Below are 20,774 nucleotides of genomic sequence, written 5' to 3'. Positions count from 1 at the left end.
AATGCATTGTGAAGCCCCACTATCAACAACCCACAATTCATTGTTTCTGGATGTTGGTTCACCAGAAATAGCCAAACCAATGCTCTTTTTAGCCTTCTCACTGCTATTTACATTCTGTTTTCTTCCCTTTCTACAGAATTTGGCTATATGCCCTCTAGCCCCACAAGAATAACATTTCTTGACGTTGTAAGCAGTGGTGAATTGCTGCTTCTCTCGTGGCTGTGTCTCTCTCAGCTGGTCTCTGTAACGCCTCCTTCTGGACTCTTCCAGCAGTCTCCCAGTAATGTTAGTCAATGTCAGTTCCTCTCTGGTCAGGACTTCCAAAGAAGAAACATATCCATCATAACTCTCATCCAAAGATGACAGAATAATGTAGACCTGATGCAACTCTGAAAAAATCAGCTCCTTTTCATGAAGCTCTTGAAAAGTTGCCTTCATGTAATTTAAATGGGTCAGCATATCTCCATTCTTCTGCAGACGAGCCCTAAACAGCTTACGTGTAAGGTGTATATGTGCACCCACACTGTCTCGAACATAAAGCCTTCGCAAAACATCCCAACACCTAGCAGCAGACTCCTCACCACGAATATGGACAAGCTGCTGGTCATTCAGTGTTAGTCCAATAATGCAAAGAGCTTTCTCGTTGCTTCGTTTAAAGTTGTCTAACTTCTTTGCATCCTCTTCGTCATCTGGATCCCAAGCAGTAGTATCTGGTGGGTTATTTACAACAGCCCATAGTCCTTCCTTGCGCAAAAGCAAGCAGCATTTTGTGGACCAGGAAACATAGTTTGTCCCATCCAACCGGGTTATCCAGGAGCTGCCTGACAACAGTTCTTGTGCCATTTTACACCAAATACAAACTCAGCTAGGAATACTGTGTGTACTTACTCTCAGTACAGGCCTGGGCCCATAACCAGTGTTAAGGAATTTATTGTGCAGAGGTCTCCTTGTGCTACCAAAGAGTTGCACAGACAAGGAAGGGCACTGAGAGCAGTAAAAATCACACACAGAAATACACTGAGTTCTAAAAGCAAAAAGTATTTTACTTTGAGGTGGTGTAAAAACAAAAATGCACAGTCAAAAATAAACAGTCCAAGTCATACACAATAGCAACAGTCCAAGGAGTAATCCAAACTACAAAGTCTTCTTACCGGTCCAGAGGTCAATACACAGTTCAGGTTTACAACAGTAGTAAACCAACAGCAGAGCAAAAACAGTAATAGTAGAGATCAGTGAATTCAGAGAGAGAGAGAAGCTACGTTCCTAGCTTCCTCTTATGGCCATGAGAACACTTACACACCCATTGGCCAATTAACTTCTTAAAGCCATAGCATTATGGTTAATATATTTTCAACCCAACATTGTAGGCTAACACCATATGCCTAACATTATGTCACGTGCTCTATGCTACAAACTTAAACTCACCTACCTACCTCTTTGAACTCTGCAGGATTTACTGAATAGAAATATTTAGAACTCTGCATTTAATGTTTTTTAATTTATTCTGTCCCTCAAGTCAGAATTGTCTTATTTGAGTAGATTCTTACTGGCTAAAACGTCATACTGCTTATATGAATCATAGTTCAACTGTTTGTTTTTACTTTTGCTGGCAATTATTTAATTTTTACTGTTGGCTATGTTTTGCCCAGAGTCACCACCGTGAGATGTCCAATTATGTAAACTGAATTACATAAATAAAACAAAAGTTTTTAACAGATCCATTTTATAAAATAGTAAAACTTTAATGGTACAAAAAATTGTTCTCTAAATGTATGTATTTTTAATGTTCACACTATTTTTTAAAGCTATAATATTGAACAGAGGTATATGGCATTACAAAACTTATTACTTGGTTATATTCAGATCTGTACAGATGGAACTACATAGAAGTACTTAATGCACAGGATTAATGGTAGCGAGGTTCTTGGCCCCTAAGCCATATAGGATTTTACAGAGTACTATCAGTGCCTGAAATTGAGTTTGGCAACTCAGAGGAAGCCAGATATAGTGCTGTATCAATGTCACGGTAATTCTGTCCAAGCTGCAACTTCTAGATTGCTTTCAAAGATTGCCTTTTATTCAGTATGTTGGCCTTCTTCCAGTCCATCACTGTCTCTAGGTAGTTATGTAATAGTAATAAGTAATAATAATACTTAATAAAAATATTAAGGATTAGACTATGTACTTATGTACATATGTACTATGCATTTGTTTTGGTATTGATAGGATGTTTTCAATTTTTGTTAGTCTCCCATAATCACTTTCTTGAGATGGGTAGCTTTGTTCAGATGAGCAACCATATAATTGAATAAACTAAGTAAATAAATTACTGCAACCTCTTATTCTAGAAGCACAGGGCAGAGTAATTAAAATATGAATAATTACATACAAATAATTATGCAATAACTATTATATTTGAAATTGTTAGGTGTGAATAACCAGCTCCGCATATGAAGAATTCAATTTGCTGATTTTGGGTAGGATTATATAAGGTTCAATAGCATTCAAGAGGGGTTGGACTTTGCCCTTTTGTGCCTTGTGAGGATTCTAGACTAATTTCCTGCTTAACTCTTCCCCCTGGCTCCACCAGTCTCTCTCCAACAAAAATAAATTAGAAAAAATGTTCACAAACTGAACTAGACTGTTTGGACAGAAAAAACAAGAAAACTAATGACTATGCACTATACGTTACATGTTATAGTGATATTGATAGATAACACTTGATTCACTGAAATAGGAGGCAGAGATTTACTTCAAGTCAAACTGAAAGAAATTGGCTATTTATGTAAAGACACCAAAGAAGAGCACTGATGCAAGTTAAAAATTAGAACTTATTGAATGAGCAGAAAACAAAATATCAATATTGAAATAATATAATAAAAATATAAACATAATATTGGTAAGGAAAAATATTACATAACTAATTTCTACAAAAATTGAGGGGAAATCAAGTTATTCAAACTAATGCAATCAAGGCCAGAATTGAAAAATTATCAAATGACTGAAGGTACATATTGTGCAAAAAAGCAGAATAAACAGTAGACCGTATGCTCAGCTCATCTGTAGCATAATACAAAACTGGAGCATATAACTGACCCAGAAGACATAACAAAACCCTCCTCTATCTACAGTTGCATGAAACGACCGAACTTCTTTTCTGCAAGGCTCCCTATTTCAAGGTTTTACTTGAATAAGCGTAATTATGTGGGGCTGTGCAAAATATTAAAAAAGGCACTTCATGAACTGATTTGGCACAAGGGAAGCACATTGCAAACTACAGAAGTAACCACATCCCATAGTAGATGTGACACAGCTGCTTGCAGAGGTTTCTCATGCTTATAAAGAGGAGCACCTCTAGTGGGTTTGTTGACAAAGTAATGAATTCTCTGCACATGCACAATTCGAGAGGGATCTTGGAGTCCTAGTGGACAATCACTTAAATATGATCCAGCAGTGTGCTGCAGCTGCCAAAAAAGCCAACACAGTTCTAGGCTGCACTAACAGAGGGATAGAATCAAGATCACGTGAAGTGTTAATACCACTTTACAATGCCTCGGTAAGGCCACATACTGCATCCAGTTTTGGTCACCACGATGTAAAAAAGATGTTGACTCTCTAGAAAGAGTACAGAGAAGAGCAACAAAGATGATTAGGGGACTGGAGGCTAAAGAACGGTTGCTGGAATTGGGTATGTCGAGTTTAATGAAGAGAAGGACAAGGGTTGACATGATAGCAGTGTTCCAGTATCTCAGGGGTTGCCACAAAGAAGAGGGAGTCAAGCTATTCTCCAAAGCACCAGAAGACAAGACAAGAAGCAATGGATGGAAACTAACCAAAGAGAGAAGCAACCTAGAACTAAGAAGAAATTTCCTAACAGTTGAAACAACTAATCAGTGGAACAACTTGCCCCAGAAGTTGTGAATGCTCCAACACTGGAAGTTTTTAAGAGACTGGACAGCCATTTGTTTGAAATGGTATAGGGTTTCCTGCCTGAGCAGGGGGTTGGACTAGATGACCTCCAAGGTCCCTTCCAACTTTATTATTATTATCATTTAATAAAAACTTTAAAAAATCCTCAAAGCTGCTTCCAAGGGATGTACTAGGGCTGTGTTTCAAGGAAAGGACACTGAGGAGGTTCCCTTTAAATGCTTTGCTCAGCTTTAATACCTGTATATTAAAGCTAATATATGGTATGAACTCAACCAATCTGCTTTTGGACTGAAGGAAAGAATAGAGTTCTGATACAATAAAACAATTACCCAAATAGAATGTAGGATTGCTTTTTGAAATTTGCTACAGGCTTAGTCAAATGGAAGAAGCATTTACAATATCTGTTGTGTTTGAGGAAATCTCCAAATATCGCTAAACAGATGACAATAATGTCATCTCTCTAGAAGTATATAATAGTAATTGCATATGCATGTGTAGGACATCAGTGTTTAAACGTAATTTAAGGACACTGCTTTTGCTATATAATTTTGGGAAAAATAGTAATATGAATAAAAATGCAATTCTCTGTTATTTTGATTATCAGTGCTATATTAAACAACTGAGCCATACTGTCCCACAGCATGATGCAATCAGATCTCTGCCCAAAATGATGGACAGCTCTGGCCCACTGAACAGGCAGAATGAAAAAAAAAATCCCATTTACTCTCTGCCAGATGGGACCTACTGGATGCTTCAGTGCAAACAACTCATCCTTCTTCAGACCTTCTTGTCCAGCTCTTGAGCTAGCTCCAGCTGATAATGATGGATATGAAGGCTACAGTAAAGTGGGTGACAAAAGCAGCCTTGTTATAGCTGCCAGTCTTTCAGTCTTGTCATTATTACACATTGAAGATTTATTTGAGTTTATTGTTGTGCACTAGGCCAGCCATTTGCAATTCATCATCTAGTACAGAAGGTTCAAGATAGTGGCCATAGCTATAATTGCCACCTCCACCTGCTTCTTGAAATTATGAGGTCAGCACCCAGGGCAGCCCACTGTTGAGAGAGCTCTCTGCATCAGGAGAGATGTTTGCTGTAAAATACCAAAACTGCTTTTGGGTAAATAAAAGTTAGCGCTAACCCAATTGAAATTCTAGATTATATTCTTATATTGCTCAAATAATAAACAGTCTTGAAATATGGGAGAAACACAATTGGTTAAAAAAGAGCAAGTATTAAAAACTTAATGCTGCTTGGTTTCAGCTTCAGAAGATAATGGAAAGTACATATGAATACAATAGAAATGCAGAGTATTAGGATAATATTCTTTAATGTAAGACATTACATCTACTATATTACAAAAACAAACAATTTCTTTAATGATCGACTTGTACTTTTACCTGCTGAAAATTATACCCTTTGACACACATTTCCTCTCCCATGAGAATAGGTGTTTCCTAAATTGTGAGGAAGGCATCATATGTACATTCTAAGATATACTCATCTATATTTTTCACAAATTAAATGGAAAGAAGAAACTAGTATTCAGAAATAGAATACTGTGTTAAAATAAGTTATCAGAAATCCTTGAAAACAAAAGCATGATAGAGACAAAAACATTCATAGCAAACATAAAGTAGGCAATTTTCTTCTTAGAACAAAAGCTAGAAATTCATGGGGAGAACAATTCCATATTATTGGATCACTCAGTTGGATGTAACCTGGCAAAGGGGAAATAAAAAGCGAGAAATATCTATATTGTTCCATCAACTCCTTCACTTGCTTTCTAAAAGTAATCAAAGCTTAAACCATTTAAAAGGTTTGTCTAAATCCCTGCCCTCACCTATCCTGCTGGAAGTTAGGTGAAGAGTAGATTCTGAACCATTTTTCCACGTACCATTCCCCTGCCCCTTCTACATACTACCCTAGAGCATTATGAGGATGTTATTTCCCTATCACAATGTTATCTGCAAAATTGGGAGAATCTCCAATACAAAATTCTGTGATGCTTGGAGTAAGAATCTGAATAATCCTATGGGCCTCTACAGTATCAATCCAGGGGGTGAAAATTGTGCCCCTGAAACCATTTTTCATTTTCTACCACACAGTTATTACTTCTGTGGTATCTGGAAGTTCAATATGCTGTTCATATTACAAAAATGCTTCAATGCTGACATATATTTCATATTTACAATCCGGTATCAAATATGGCTAATAGATTGAAATATCTGAAACTTTTAACTGCAAGTCACAATGTAGTCCAACTGAAAATATAAAGATCACTTCAAATGAGTTAAGTGCAATTAATTTAGTGTAGGTTTGATCTACCAAGTTAGAAAGAGCTTCAAATCTTCTAAATATTACAAAATATTGTAACATTTTAATATTATGTTCCATATTGCTATTTCACACTGGAAGGGAAACATCATGAATGTTTTTCAAACTTGTTCAACTGCCACAAACAAAAATGGCAAACAATGTGCACCAAGAATGAAGGGACTCTGTAACATTTTAAAATTATTGGTAAGAATTGTAACTCATGCACACAACTCAATTGTAGCCCATATGAGCAAGTTGTAGATTTTTCTTACTTGCTCAGAAAAAAATCTCTCCAAGGTTATTAAAACTAAAAAGCAAATGATTCAACTACTTCACTTGCTTCCCAAAAATAGTGAAATGTTTTCTGTATACCACCTGTTTATTTTATTCAGTTTTTTAAAAATATAACTCTTTCAAATATCAATTTATTTTACAACAAGGTAAATTTACCGTAGATCTCAAATACCCAATCATTTATTTATTTATATATACAAAACATACCATTGTTTTCATTAAAACTTGGCATGGAATCAATGAATATAAAATTTATATTTGAAGGAAGAGAATTTAATGAAAACATTTTAGAGTACAGTTGAAGATACAGTAGAATCACTTCTGTATTATTCTAAAAAGCAATTAGGAACATCATCAATTTTAAACAAGTTGTTTGTTGGCATTGCTAAAGGATAGCCACTACCTTTTATTTGTAGCAATTTTATTAAAGATAATTACAACAGAAAAGAGTAAGAGGTGCAGAAAAAAAGGAAAAAAGGAATAATAACAATTTATTTTAATCTTGATCAAATAAGCCAATTATTTTCCTTCCTTTTATTTCTAACAATGTTAATCTTTAATCCATTCAAATAATGTTGTAGAACTTGACTTTTCTTTTTTGTCAGCTCAAGAACAACATAGAACAATCCAGCCAAAGTTCAGTTCCTTATTTGCTTATACCCTTCAGACAGAATTTTGCCAGATTAAACCTAAATTACTCAAACGATAACAAATATACTTGGGGAGACTTTAGAAATAAGTTATCCTTAATCTCTTCCTCTTTCTCCAATCCAGTTCCAGTTTGTGATGTCTTTTTTCTCACTCCCCCATGCTCCCATCTTTCCTGGGAAACTGCCTCTTCACTTCCATCACACCACCTCCTCCTTCATAGACATAATTTATCATACTTTCTCCCTTCTCATAAGATTCTTCAAAACCCAGCTTCTTTTGTAAATCCATTATAGGAAAATTGTCCATGTCACTGTGAAATAAAATTTTGGAAGTAGTTATAAAGAATTTTTCCTGTGGGGAAAAGTTTTATTGGATTTTTTTTTAAAATAAGATTTTAAAAATTGTACCCTAGAGGAAATGAAACAATTCCCACTAATTAAAAAGAAGTTAAATACAAGCATGAAAAAATAATAGTTTTTATTTTGCAATTTAAACAGCATGCATGAGCTTACTGAAGTTGGTGTTCCTTGCACTAAAGGGAGAAATTGGTGAAAAAATATATTATTTCCAAAGATTTAATTTAGCATCATTTTGCTATAATGCTAAATTAAATTATGAAGTTTGTGCAACACTGTGAGTTGGAAACAAGAACACAAATAGATCTTTTCATTCCTATTTGTTCAAAACATGACAATACTAAAAATGCAAATCAAGAATGAATGCCTTCCTGAGGATAAAATCTAAACTGATTTTCCTTTCCTCTGATAATCCTTTCTATTGATCAAACAATTGCTGACTGCATTCAGAAACAAAGTTCTTGAGCTATTAAACATTCATTGAAGACTTCACCATTTTATGTATAAAGGTAAAGGTAAAGGTTCCCCTGCACATGTGTGCTAGTCGTTTCCAACTCTCATCTCCGTTTCAAAGCTGAAGAGCCAGCGTTTGTCCGACGACGTCTCCGTGGTCATGTGGCCAGCATGACTATATGCCAAAGGCGCACGGAACGCTGTTACCTTCCCACCGTAGTGGTCCCTATTTTTCTACTTGCATTTTTACGTGCTTTTGAACTGCTAGGTTGGCAGAAGCTGGGACGAGTAACAGGTGCTCACTCTGTTACGCGGCACTCGGGATTCAACCCGCCAAACTGCCGACCTTCTGATCGACAAGCTCAGCGTCCTAACCCACTGAGCCACCGCATCCCTTATCATTTTATGTATACCAATGGTTAAAAAAAGATCATAATTTAAGAATTTTTTCAATCAAAGCTAGAGAATGATAGAAGAAGAAACACAGCATAGTGTATGGATTAAGTTTCTGGTATAGGACCAGGGCAATCCAGGTTCAAGTTTATTCCAAGTCACAGAAGCTCATAACTTTTAATCCAATCTACTTTACAACATTGTTATAAGGATAAATTAAAGGTAGATCTCTATATATGCTGCCTTGAAGAAAATATAAAAGATAAATCAAACAAAAGAATTCTCTACCATTAATTCATTAACTAGCTGATCAACAGGTAAATGGAAGAGGAAACCACAATCAGTATAGAGTATTGTCTTATGCATATAACCAGCACCAAAGATTGTATTCTAGAACAGACTTTTAAATTAAATTAAATTAAGAGCAAATTTGTTATTTATAAACATAAAGGTCAGAATCTGAAATACAGAATGAAAAAGCTTTTGAAAACCTCTTGAAATAGATTAACAATTTTTAAAAAAAGTTTATCAAGCATCTTGCATGAAAAACAAAGATTTTTTTTTTATTTTAAAAGCTAGTATGTATTAACTTAGTGGAAATCTCAGTGATTTAACTAGAACATAAAAGTAGCTAAAATAGTTGGCGGTCATCAGTACTATAAAGGTGCCATTATAGCTTGCATGTTGATATTCAGAAAGACAAGGTAGATGTGGCCACATCTTAAATATATAAATAATTAAATACAAGACCTCGGGGGGGGGAATTGCATCTTTCAGGATAATATATTGCTGATTACAGGGCACATACTAAAAAGAGTACAAAGTTTACTACCTTTAATTTGACGAGTGATATAAAAGTAATCTCTTAAGAAATATAACATTATTTGCAAATTGAGCAAGAGGACCCCAATGATAGCCATATATAATCAGTTGTCACCTTGCAGCTCAATTAGCCCTCATGTAAAAACGAGGCATGTAAGGAGAAATGAGGTTTTGACATTATCTTTGCCAGCAAGATAATTACACAGTCTTCATTTAACAGTAGGGCAACACTACTGTAGCAACAAATTAACTCAGCTCCATTTGCAATTCATGGTGTGTTTTCTCATTTAACACCATTTGTCTTACTCCAGTGAATGTTTCCATTAGTTTTATTCAGCATAGTAAAATACTTTATTTTGACTTCAACATTACATCACTGAATCATTCACTACATCTTTATCCCAATAACTTTAAGCATGGCGATATACAGTATGTCTGATTTTAAAAATCGTTTTTCTGCATTTTTAACTGAAAATTTACAGCATAGTTTACGGCAATAATAGAACAAATTATTTTGAATTTAATCAATACCAGAGTTTTTCACTCTTCGTCCATTCCACTGAAATCAGGTTGTCATTTCATTATTAATGAAAACAAACATATTCTAATTAAATTGCAAATAAAACCAACAAAATCAACAAAGTTTATTGCTACAGGGCAGTATTAGTTCTGAATCACTGCTGAGTCAGTGAAAATATTTTATGCATTTGGACATTCTCATAAAAGTCATTCATTCTGCCTGCTTCTCTTTATATAGTTGTATTTGTGATTTAAATATACAAGAACTATTATGAGCACTTTTCCCTAATATTACTTTGGAAAATATACTTTAAGCTGCAAATTCTGATTAGGAACAGTTTGGGTTAGCATGCTAATTAGTGTATGTAATCTGAATCTGTTAATATAGTAGAAAGAATTATCTATTCTGCTGAATCATGGTAAGGGATAGTTTGATTGCAGTGGTAATAAAAAGATTTGAAGAAAATACAGCTCTTTCCAGTTGTAGCCAGCAAGATTTTATTCTATTATTTATTTATTTACTACCTTTCACTACTTTTAGAAATAACTCAAGGAAGCTAAACATGCCTAGTACTCCCTCCTCTTATTTTACCCATAACAACAACCCTGTGAGGTGAACTGGGCTGAGAAGAGTGTTTGACCCAAAGTCACCCAGTCGGCTTTTATACTTAAGGCAAGACTAGAACTCACTTTTCATCATGGTGCCTTAACCACTAGACCAACTGGCTCAGGAAAATATCTGATTATACTCACACTTTGATATTAGAGCAACAGATGGAGGAGACCTAATGGTCACCACAGCTACAGTATTTCATTCCACTCATTTCATTCAGCTCTGCACTAGGCCATGTGATTTGAAAGGAAGAAGGAAAAGGACAGAGAATGAAGGAATCAGCAACCTTTCAAACCATTACCCAACTGCCTGTTCCATATTGGAGGTTTTGTTTTCTGGAGGATATTTTGTTTGTGGGGAGATGCCTTATCCATACCGTCCAGTATGTATTTGTGCATTCAGCTCCAGCCTACTAACACAGGGAACCTCTTTCATTAACCAATATGAATTGTCTGAGTAGGTCTTCCATACGAGCCTAGTTACATTAGCAACCTTCATATGGAAAACAACAGTATGAAAATGCAGACCCAAGTATTCTATCACAGTTCAGTACAACAGAAATTAAAAGAACTAAAAGTATCAGAGATAAACCCGTCGTAGCTTTCTACATTTACATGTCACTTTTTTCCTTCTTAAAAATAACCTCTGATAACCATCTGATGAACCTTAGTTTAGAAAAGAAAAAAAACCTTATTAAATTTCTCACATTATTTAACACATACAGTATGAACTTTGAGACAATGTCAAAGCAAAACAACCGATTCTCAGATTAATTAACAGAAGAGCAAACACAATGGACAGTTGAAATATCTGAGTCAACTATAAAAGATCTATTTAGCCCATAGCCAAAGAAAAGGTGTCACTTTTAGTTATGCGAATCCAAGGTGACTGCTTATTTTTTGAATTGCTGAACTAATTCTAGCCTGAGCAAAAATCTGTCTTTTATTTCATAATTACTTCCTGGGTCAAAACTGGTAGATGTCCTTTTGTACCAACCTATTAAAGCTGTTAACTATAATACAGCAAAGTGTGATTAAATATTATTACTGGGCCGACATTTAGAAAACAGGAAAATGTAAAATAAAGGCTAACACAATGGCAAGCAAGATGCATTCTTTAATAAACTTTTAAAGCCAGTTAAAAATCTTACTCTCACATTTATAACCACTGTCAAAAGGATTGGAAGTGGTTTATAATCTTTTATAAATATTATAATTCTTATCATCTCTTTTTTTCTTCCTTACTTTTCTCTTTTCTTTTCTCACAATTCATTATCCACTCCATTCTTTTTCTTTTCCTGTATAGAAAAGGAATAGAAAAATCTGTATCATATGTGTGTGTGTGTGTTGTATTCTCAAATCTGTTTTTAAATAGTTCCAATATAAATGGAAGAGGGAGTCAAGCTATTCTCCAAAGCACCTGAACGCAAGACAAGAAGCAACGGATGGAAACTGATCAAAGAGAGAAGCAACCTAGAATTAAGGAGAAATTTCCTGACAGTTAGAACAATTAATCAGTGGAACAACCTGCCTCCAGAAGTTGTGAATGCTCCAACACTGGAAGTTTTTAAGAAGAGACTGAACCGCTATTTGTCTGAAATGGTATAGGGTTTCCTGCCTGAGCAGGAGTTTGGACTAGAAGGCAAACATGAGCAAGCAAACTCTTACTGTAGATACTACTGCTACTACTACTACTATCTGCTGATTTAAAGTACAAGTAAAGTAAAGATCATTTTAAGTTTTAAGAATGCTTTAAAAATTACAGGCTCATAAAATGGTACAAACATATAGAAAAATAAATTTGCTGAAATAAGATATAATTATTGCAGTAAGTTTTGTCCCTCCAATGTGGACTGAATGGAAGTTACTTGGGCTTTCAAAACAAAATTGCTCACCAAGTACTCCACAGAAAATTTAACCAACTTGGTATAAAAGAAGTACTTACTCAGTCTTCATTATTACATTAGTTATGGGTGAATAACAGAAAGCAGAGAGTAGAAATAAATTAACAGGTCTGATAAATTGGTCAATGAAGGAAGGTAAGCAATAGGATTCTACAAGTTTCTGTAATGGGACCAGAACTTTTTAATAATGTGTAATGAATTTGAATTAGGAATGAGCACTGACATGTCCCCAAAAGAACAAATTATTTAAAAAAAGTAAAATAAAGTACCACAAAAGCATCTCTCTCTCTCTCTTTCCCTCCTTCTCATTGCCAAATGAAGTGCAAAGAAAACAAGTGTAAAATAATACACGCTGGGGCAACAAGACACACACAAGACCTGAGTTCTCAGCTGGCAACAAGAAGTGAATTGACTATAATGCACTCCTTCCAATAAGAACATTTATAGGATGTTTATAGAAGTTTATAGAAAAAAATAATGAAAGAACATGCTCCAATGATAGTTTCTTAAGATACTGAGAAATGTCTGAGTGTCTGTGCGTGGGGGGCTAAGTTTTAGATGGAAGCTATGAAAGCTGAAATCATGCGTAAATTGTAGACAATATTTAGTACCTGAGATGGTGTCAATAGTTACAGAATAGTTAGCCTATTTCTCAAATTACAGATAACAAATTCAATATGTCTGTCAGATACCATTCAACGTGCTGATGATTCTGAGTGGCATTCATATCTTAATAAATCAGATTCTAAAAAATAACAAAATTGTAATACAAAAATAAAAATACAGCTACACAAATAAATACTAGGAATAAAAGTAGTACTTCAAAATTAGAGGAAAGAGCATTAAAATCCCCAAGGTATATTGGAAAAGCAAAGTTTTCATTGTCTTCCTACAAACCATCCAGGATCAAATGGAATCTCCTTGGAATCTGATGACTTCTAAACCCAAGCAATTTTTTTTGGTAGGGTTGAGCCTAAGCCTTTATTTTTCCTTATCCAGGCTTTAATAATTTCCAGGCACTGTAATAACATTTTGGTATTGTTTATTCAACCCAGGATTGGAGATGTAGAATACCTGCATTCTAATTATACCTGACCTTAGATGATCTTTCCCAATAGCTTCCGGAAGATATTAATAGGAGCAGGGGGCTGTTGACCCATAAGAATCATACAATGGAGAATGAGCTTACAGCTTGATCTCTCCATTCCTATCATCACTGATTATAACTGCCCGCTTAGGAAGGAGTAACTATTATAAATCAGTGCCACAAACTCTTGTAATGTAACAAGGCTAACAACATTGAATGGTGGCAGATTCATTACACAATATATTACTGAATGATAAAATTTGCTTCTATAAAATGCAATGATAGCTGCCAATGTTGATGTTTTCAAAAGGAAAGACCAGAGAACAGCACTTCAGATGCCTATGAATTATGATGACAACATACCTCCAATATCAGAAACAATAAAGCTCTGAAGAGCAGTTGCTGAGAATACAAATGGAGGATTCTATGTCACGCTTGACATCTTCTGATGCCATTTTGTGAAAGCTATTCTCTTATTTACTGTATATCTTTATCCATGGAAGCTATCAAAGTTTGATGCTTGTTTTAACTCCAAAGTTTAGTGCTTGTTTCATTTATTTCAGAGACAGTAATCTAACTTGCAATGTGCCAGTATAAAAAAATATATGCTCCCCTTTAATTGATTCTATTAAATGGATAACTAATAATAATAATAATAATTATTATTATTATTATTATTATTATGATTATTAATAATAATTTTTATTGTAATTTGGGGCTACACTATTTAATTCTTTCTTAAATTTTGTACATTGTATTTTTTATTGTATTGCCCTGTACACCGCCCTGAGTCCTTCGGGAGAAGGGCGGTATAGAAATTAAATAATAATAATAATAATAATAATAATAATAATAATAATAATAATAATAATAATAATTATTATTATTATTATTATTATTATTATTATTATTATTTAATTTCTATACCGCCCTTCTCCCGAAGGACTCAGGGCGGTGTACAGGGCAATACAATAAAAATACAATGTACAAAATTTAAGAAAGAATTAAATAGTGTAGCCCCAAATTACAATAAAAATTAATAAAATTAATATTAAAATACCCCACACCCATCAGACCAGGCCGGCTTGTTCAAATAAGTAAGTTTTTAGGTCACGGCGGAAGGAGCGAAGGTCAGGAGCCATCCGGAGCTCAACCGGTAAACGGTTCCAATGGTCTGGCACGCCCACAGAGAACGCCCTCCCCCTGGGGGCCGCCAGTTGACACTCTTTGACCGACGGCACCCTGAGGAGGCCCTCTCTGTGGGAGCGCACTGGACGAAGGGAAGTTGATGCCGGCAGCAGGTGCTCCCGTAGGTAGTCCGGACCCATGCCATTTAGGGCTTTATAGGTCATTACCAGCACTAGGGCCCATTATGGGAGTTCTTCAGTTACCAATAGGGCCTGACCTATATAAATCTCACAAGGTTTCCCTATATATCACAGGAAATGATTTTTTTTTACCACAAAGATTATTATAGAGATCTTGTCTAGTAATTAAATGTAATTGAGATTAAATTTCTGACGATTTCTTTAAAATTTAAAATTCTTTTAAAAATTCATTAATGCCTATCAGTTTGGAAAAAGGTACTTAAACATTTCTAAAGCTACAAGGCTTCACCAATCCATGGCTAAGAGACTTGTCTTGGAATGGAGAAAACTTCAGGCAATAGTGAATCTTCTTAAATGTAGCCATCTTATCAGTATCATTTCAGGAGTGCAGCTCAGAAAGGACTCTGAAACAACACCCAGGGATCTGCAAACCTTACTTGCTTTAGTTATAACAAATATTTATAACTCGACTGTCAAAGAAGCACTGGATAAAAATAAGAGATCAGCAAGCTGCTACTGAAAATAACACTGATGATCATCTCATATTTGATTCTCCAGATTCCTGGAGGAAAGTTTTATGGAATGATGAATCAAAAAGTCTGGGACTTTTATATCTAGAAAAATGAAAGACTATATTCTACATTTTGAGCCTCATACCAACTTGTGAAGTGTGAAGATGACATGGTTTTGGGATGATTGGCTGCCTCAGGACTTGGATACGGTGGCATCACTGAAGGAAGCATGAATTCTGCTTCGTGTCAGAGAATTCTACAGGAGAGTATCAGGCCATCTGTCCATCACCTGAAGCTGAAGTGCAAGTGGATCATGCAGCAAGACAATGATCCCAATCAAATAAGCAAGTCTACAAGAGAATGGATGAAGAAGAACAAATTCAATGTTTTGGAATGGCCAAGTAAAACTCCAGATCTAAACCCCACAGAGATTTTGTATCAAGATCTGAAAAAAAAAGAAATTCATGCTAGAAACCCCTCAAATGTTACTGAGGGAGTTTGCCATAGAGTAGTAGACCACAATCTGAGAATCTGATCACTAATTACAGTAAGTGGACAGTGGCACTTAGTGGAACTAATGGTAATACAAGCAGTGACACAACATTTTTAACATTGGTACAATGCATGTTGAATAACTTTGTTAATGAAATGAAAGAAACAAGCACCAAATGTTGATAACATTTGTTTTCGCAGACTCTCTTTCGCTACTAGTTTGACTTACATTAATTTCTGATAACTTTCAGCACCAACCCCAAGCAAATGTTCCAAAAATATGAAAGGTGACTAATGCTTTTTCACAGAACTGTAGGCATCTAATTATTTTGTCAGGAATGTTCAATGTCTATTTATATTTATTTTAAAATATTTATAAGCTGCCTCAATTTTGATAGAATTTGTGCAAGAAACAAACATGGAAATTGAATATAAACTATTGGAATTATATAAAAATCATTATTAAAATCACAGCCATCCTTACAGCAAACTAATCTAATTACACAGAACCACATTCTGGAAACAAAAATGTGTTGTTTGTTTATGAAATGCCAGTGGGATCAGGGACATCTGAAATTCCAGGGAAATAAAAGTAGGAGCCATCACAGAGCAGGTCTATTGCCTCATCCACAGCCAATGTATTTTGTGAGGAGGACCTTAAACATTTCTATTTTTAACGTAGATAGAATTCTGCTAAGACATTTCATAATATTTCCAGTGCTGTTATAAGATTTTTGAATTTATACAGTATGATATTTTAGTTTCATGCCTAGAACAGATAGTTGGTTTACTGAAGATAGGAATGACATTTTTCATGGGTCCACTGATATTCTATCAAAATTAATGCTGAATCTACAGTTACAAGTGGCTGGCAAAAGTTGTACTCAATGACAATGTACAGTGTAAGCATTTCAATTGAAAACATTCTTACTTGCAAGAAAACTGAAATCAATAGAACCTCTTTTTGGGTAAACAATGACTGCAACTGCTGATTCTGAACAAGCAACAATAACGTTAGGAGAGAAGTGATTGGTACATCAAAGTATATAGAACAGAAATGTCAAATGATAGATTTTTGAACTGACTGGCAATGGTTTCAATGAGAATTCAATGAGGAGATGTCAAGGGATCTATGACAAATAATTTTATGCCATGTGATAAATAGTGGTTACTCTACCATAGAATCAGACTCCCCCTCACCTTAGTTTAAAATAAAACATGGTATAAAAGGAGCTGTATAAACTATATAAAATAATATATATAGCCAACAAATGTGTAAATAAATAATTCTACCTTTCAGGCTGAAAAGTATCAAGAATTCAGAAAGGATGTTCTTAGATTTATTTTTATTGAACTGCAGCGATCCAAATACATTCACATCATGAAGTAATTCCTTTTGAATTAAATGAATTCTATTATAATGGAATGACTGAGAGACTTGAAAGAACTGCTTACAAATGCACATGGGGGGGGGGCGGAATTGCTAAGTCTAAATTAAGATGTCGGCTATGAAGTTTCCAATAGGACCTTGACATGACTGTTGACCTACTCATGACATGATCACACCAATAAGGATTTGGAATTCTATTAGTATTACCAGAGGAAAAAAGTCAAGGAGTCATCAGGAAAACAAATCTATATCTGCTACTCCATCAGCCAATTACTGTTGTTAAAGTGGAATTAGATGGGTATTGACAATGTGAAGGGGATAAGGATTAAACAGATGACTGAGTATACAACTAGCTACATTGCCATGCTTTGCTGCATAATTTTTTTAAAAAAAACTGCCTGAGAAAGTAGAAGAATGTTTCGCATCAGGATATTATTATGAACTTCAAAATATCCTTGAAAAGAGTAAGTATTTATACAGTATGACAACAAGAAAATATTGAATGAATAAAGAACTACACAAGAGTGCACCAATAAATTATGCTGTTAATTTGATATCATAAGTCACCATCAATTTCCTAATGCTATTAGGGATTCTCACAAATTTTAAATAATTATGCTTTTAAAATATTCAAGTGATTTCTTTCAATTGTACTAAAAAGTGTCTGGGAGGCATGAACTTAATAGTAGTGGATAAAGTTTCTGCAAAACATGGATTCCAATTCTAAGATGAACAAAAAGCAATGAAGGCTTTTTAATATATACACACACACACACACACACACACACACACACACACACACATATACGTTTTAAATGTTTGTTAAGCATTCAGAATACACTTGCTTAGTCCCAGACATGGGATAAATCTTATTTCCTGTTTCAGCCTAGCCCAAGGCCATCTTACAGGCAGTAGCCACAGCAGTGGCAGCTCATATTTGTGTAAATTTTTTTGGCTTGCCTGAAGATGACAAGTGGGACCTCATCGAAACGTCGCCAAGACACCCTCAATCTTACACGGGAAAAGACCCAAATACGCCAAGACCTACATACACACACACACACACACACACAATCATATTAAAAAAACATTTCTTATAATATGAGGCACAAACTGGCAATACACATGCTCCTTAATTTTTTTGCATCTAAACTAAAATTATTATTAGGAAAATAGTTTAGCCTAAATAAGCAACTGGTTCTTTCAATTCAGACAGAGGCATAAAAACACCATTATATATTCTTTATAATTCAGCCCTGTGCTAAATGGGCTTTTTAATTTTTTAAAAAAGAGTACATGGGTTTAGATTGAACAGCAGTTATGTTAGAAGCCTATTTTAAACATTTAAAGCATCATATTCCTGCCGATCCTGATTCTCTTCCTGCTATCTTGTAGAAGACGAGCCACAATGAAACTATTGATTGTCTGGAGAGAATGTTAAACAATGCTCCAAAAACCAAAAGAAAGTAGTAGCTTAGTCACATCGAGATGATCTGTAGATGTTTGCTGTTTTCATTAAAATTATGAAAAGCAATGCTATACCGTCACACAATAAATTCTGCCTCTTTGGTATAGGCAAGCAATATCATGATTCATGAACAAAAGTAATGCATCACAATGGCACAACAAGCTTCTCTCATTGTACTAACTCCCCACAGTGAAGCACTGCCTCAGATATATGTACTGCCCTTCACAAGATACTATCATAAATACAACAATTGCAAGAAATTTCCTTATAAGGAAGTAATTACAGGAATAATTACAGTGGAGTTAGATTGTGTTTACATTAAAAAAGAAACAAATGTTTTCAAACTGTTCATAATCGTCCCAGTGGAAGAGAAGAAAAGAAAGGAGAATCTGAGGCTGAAGTTTTTATTCTTTATTACCAATTGCTTAATGTGACTTCTGAAAGGGAAGGCAGAAGAAATCAAGAGCTATATTTTCATGATCACACACATGAAATGTATTTGGCTAACATATTTGACTCATTTACCCCAGGACAGGAAACCTTGCTAATGATTCCTGTTATTGACAAATCTTTGTGCTATTGGGAAATCAATTGCATTGACTAATATAGTATAATCGTCAACTTGCAATTATTCAAAGTTATGATGGATCCTGAAAAAGGGACTTATGACCCAGATTTGAAGATATGATGTCCAGTCTCTCCCACAGTCACATAACTGCACTTGGCATCTGGCTTGCATCTACAGCCGTCTGCAGTCAATGTGACTGCTATTTAAGACGTTTTTGCCAGAAACCAGCATTTACTTTTGATTTCCGGCAAAAAATGCCACACAACAAACAATGAGTTCATTTTACAACCACAATGTTCACTTAATCACCACAGCATTTGCTTTAGAATTCCCACCCCCAAAAGTTGTAGTCATGAAATGACCCACTTTATGACCATCATGACCTAACTAAAATTATGCGCTCAATTATGATCATAAGTCAAAAATAAGCAATGGCTTCTAAAGGATGGAACCTTGTATTCTTCATTTCTTTTTCTATTCAAACAATTTTAATCAGCGTTCCCCAACCTTTCCAGGTTGTCAGCTCAACACCAGGGGGAGGGGGGGAAAGAGGGGATGTTTTTGCATGAGGGGCAGTTGCGCACGGGCACTTCTTCATTTATGTGAGCGGTGGATGCGCGTGTCTGCCACTCATGCGAGTGGGGCTGCGAGAGCCGGCACCCGCCACTCATGGGGCTGCGAGTGCCAGTGCCCACTGCTTTGCCGCTCGGGCAAGTTAGGATGTGAGTGCCACACCCACCGCTCACACAGGAATATTTCTAGTCACATTTGCACAGAATATCAGTCAGCAGGAACAATGAACTATTTTTCTTTTTCAATTCTGCAGATAAATATGGATAGCTGTGGACATTATAAAAATAAATTGATGAATTAAAGATAAAAATGCATAATAAAAAATTTAACCTTTAGTGTAGGGAAAATGTATCTAAAGCACTTAAATGGGAGAATAAAATTTCGCAAATAAATTATTCCATAGTCTCTCTTTTGGCTAGAATATAACATCTTGTACCTTTCAAATAAAGTTGCATTGACTTCAACATAAACTAATGCAAACATCAGAAAGTTGCATATATTTTATAGTCCCACCCATGTTTTCTATAACATATTATTGGCAGAAAGAAAGGCTGAATGAATCCCTGATAAGATTTTATTCTGGCGAGCAAGAAGAATTCTTTCAAGAACGAATTACACTTCATTTTTAAAAATCCTTTTCTAATAGTAACATAAAATTTGTTCAATACATTTCCAGACACCTTAATCTTTTTTTCTCATTGGTTTGATATACTGAAGCACTGCAATTCCTAAAAGAGATCTTATGTTCTTTTGACTGATTGTAGTGTATTCTGGTTAACATTATCTAGCATGACATAGAACCTATTTTTCTATTTTGAGAACCTAGGCAAATTTCATATTTACTTTATCTATTAATGTACACTCACTGGCCTCACTTGGCTACCCAAGCTGTGTGACTTTTAAGGGTGAGAGAAAATCAATAATATTTGCTTCATACTATGTACATTCTTGATTAACCAAGAGAAACAGTAGCAATTACTATCTGAACATTCACACAATAGTATTTTAGGATTAATTTTCAAACAAGCCAAACAGATTTTACAAGGTCTGCTACATACTTTACACAGTGAAAATGTCAGGAATGATAACATTTTAAATACACT

The 20,774-nt window shown here is 35.0% G+C and overlaps 1 protein-coding gene across 7 annotated transcripts in view; it reads right to left on the bottom strand.

The window, feature by feature from the left end:
- Nucleotides 1-20,774, bottom strand: part of GPATCH2 (G-patch domain containing 2) — a 107,054-nt gene that overhangs the window by 57,481 nt on the left and 28,799 nt on the right. For 2 of the 7 annotated variants that reach the window (XM_081312886.1, XM_081312887.1), the window contains exon 6: nt 11,275-11,647. The exons of 3 other annotated variants lie outside the window; for them this stretch is intronic. In XM_081312886.1, coding sequence (XP_081169012.1) covers nt 11,612-11,647 — 36 coding nt within the window. In that variant the 3' untranslated portion in view covers nt 11,275-11,611. Of the gene's footprint in view, nt 1-11,274; nt 11,648-15,325; nt 15,531-20,774 lie in introns of those variants that run through there. 2 more of the 7 variants (XR_014024508.1, XR_014024507.1) reach the window with 2 other exon arrangements.

This window comes from Vipera berus (genome assembly GCF_964194415.1).
Source record: "Vipera berus genome assembly, chromosome: 1".
Lineage (NCBI taxonomy): Eukaryota > Metazoa > Chordata > Lepidosauria > Squamata > Viperidae > Vipera > Vipera berus.
Note: the sequence above shows the minus strand (reverse complement) of the source record. Positions and strands in the feature narration are given on the sequence as shown.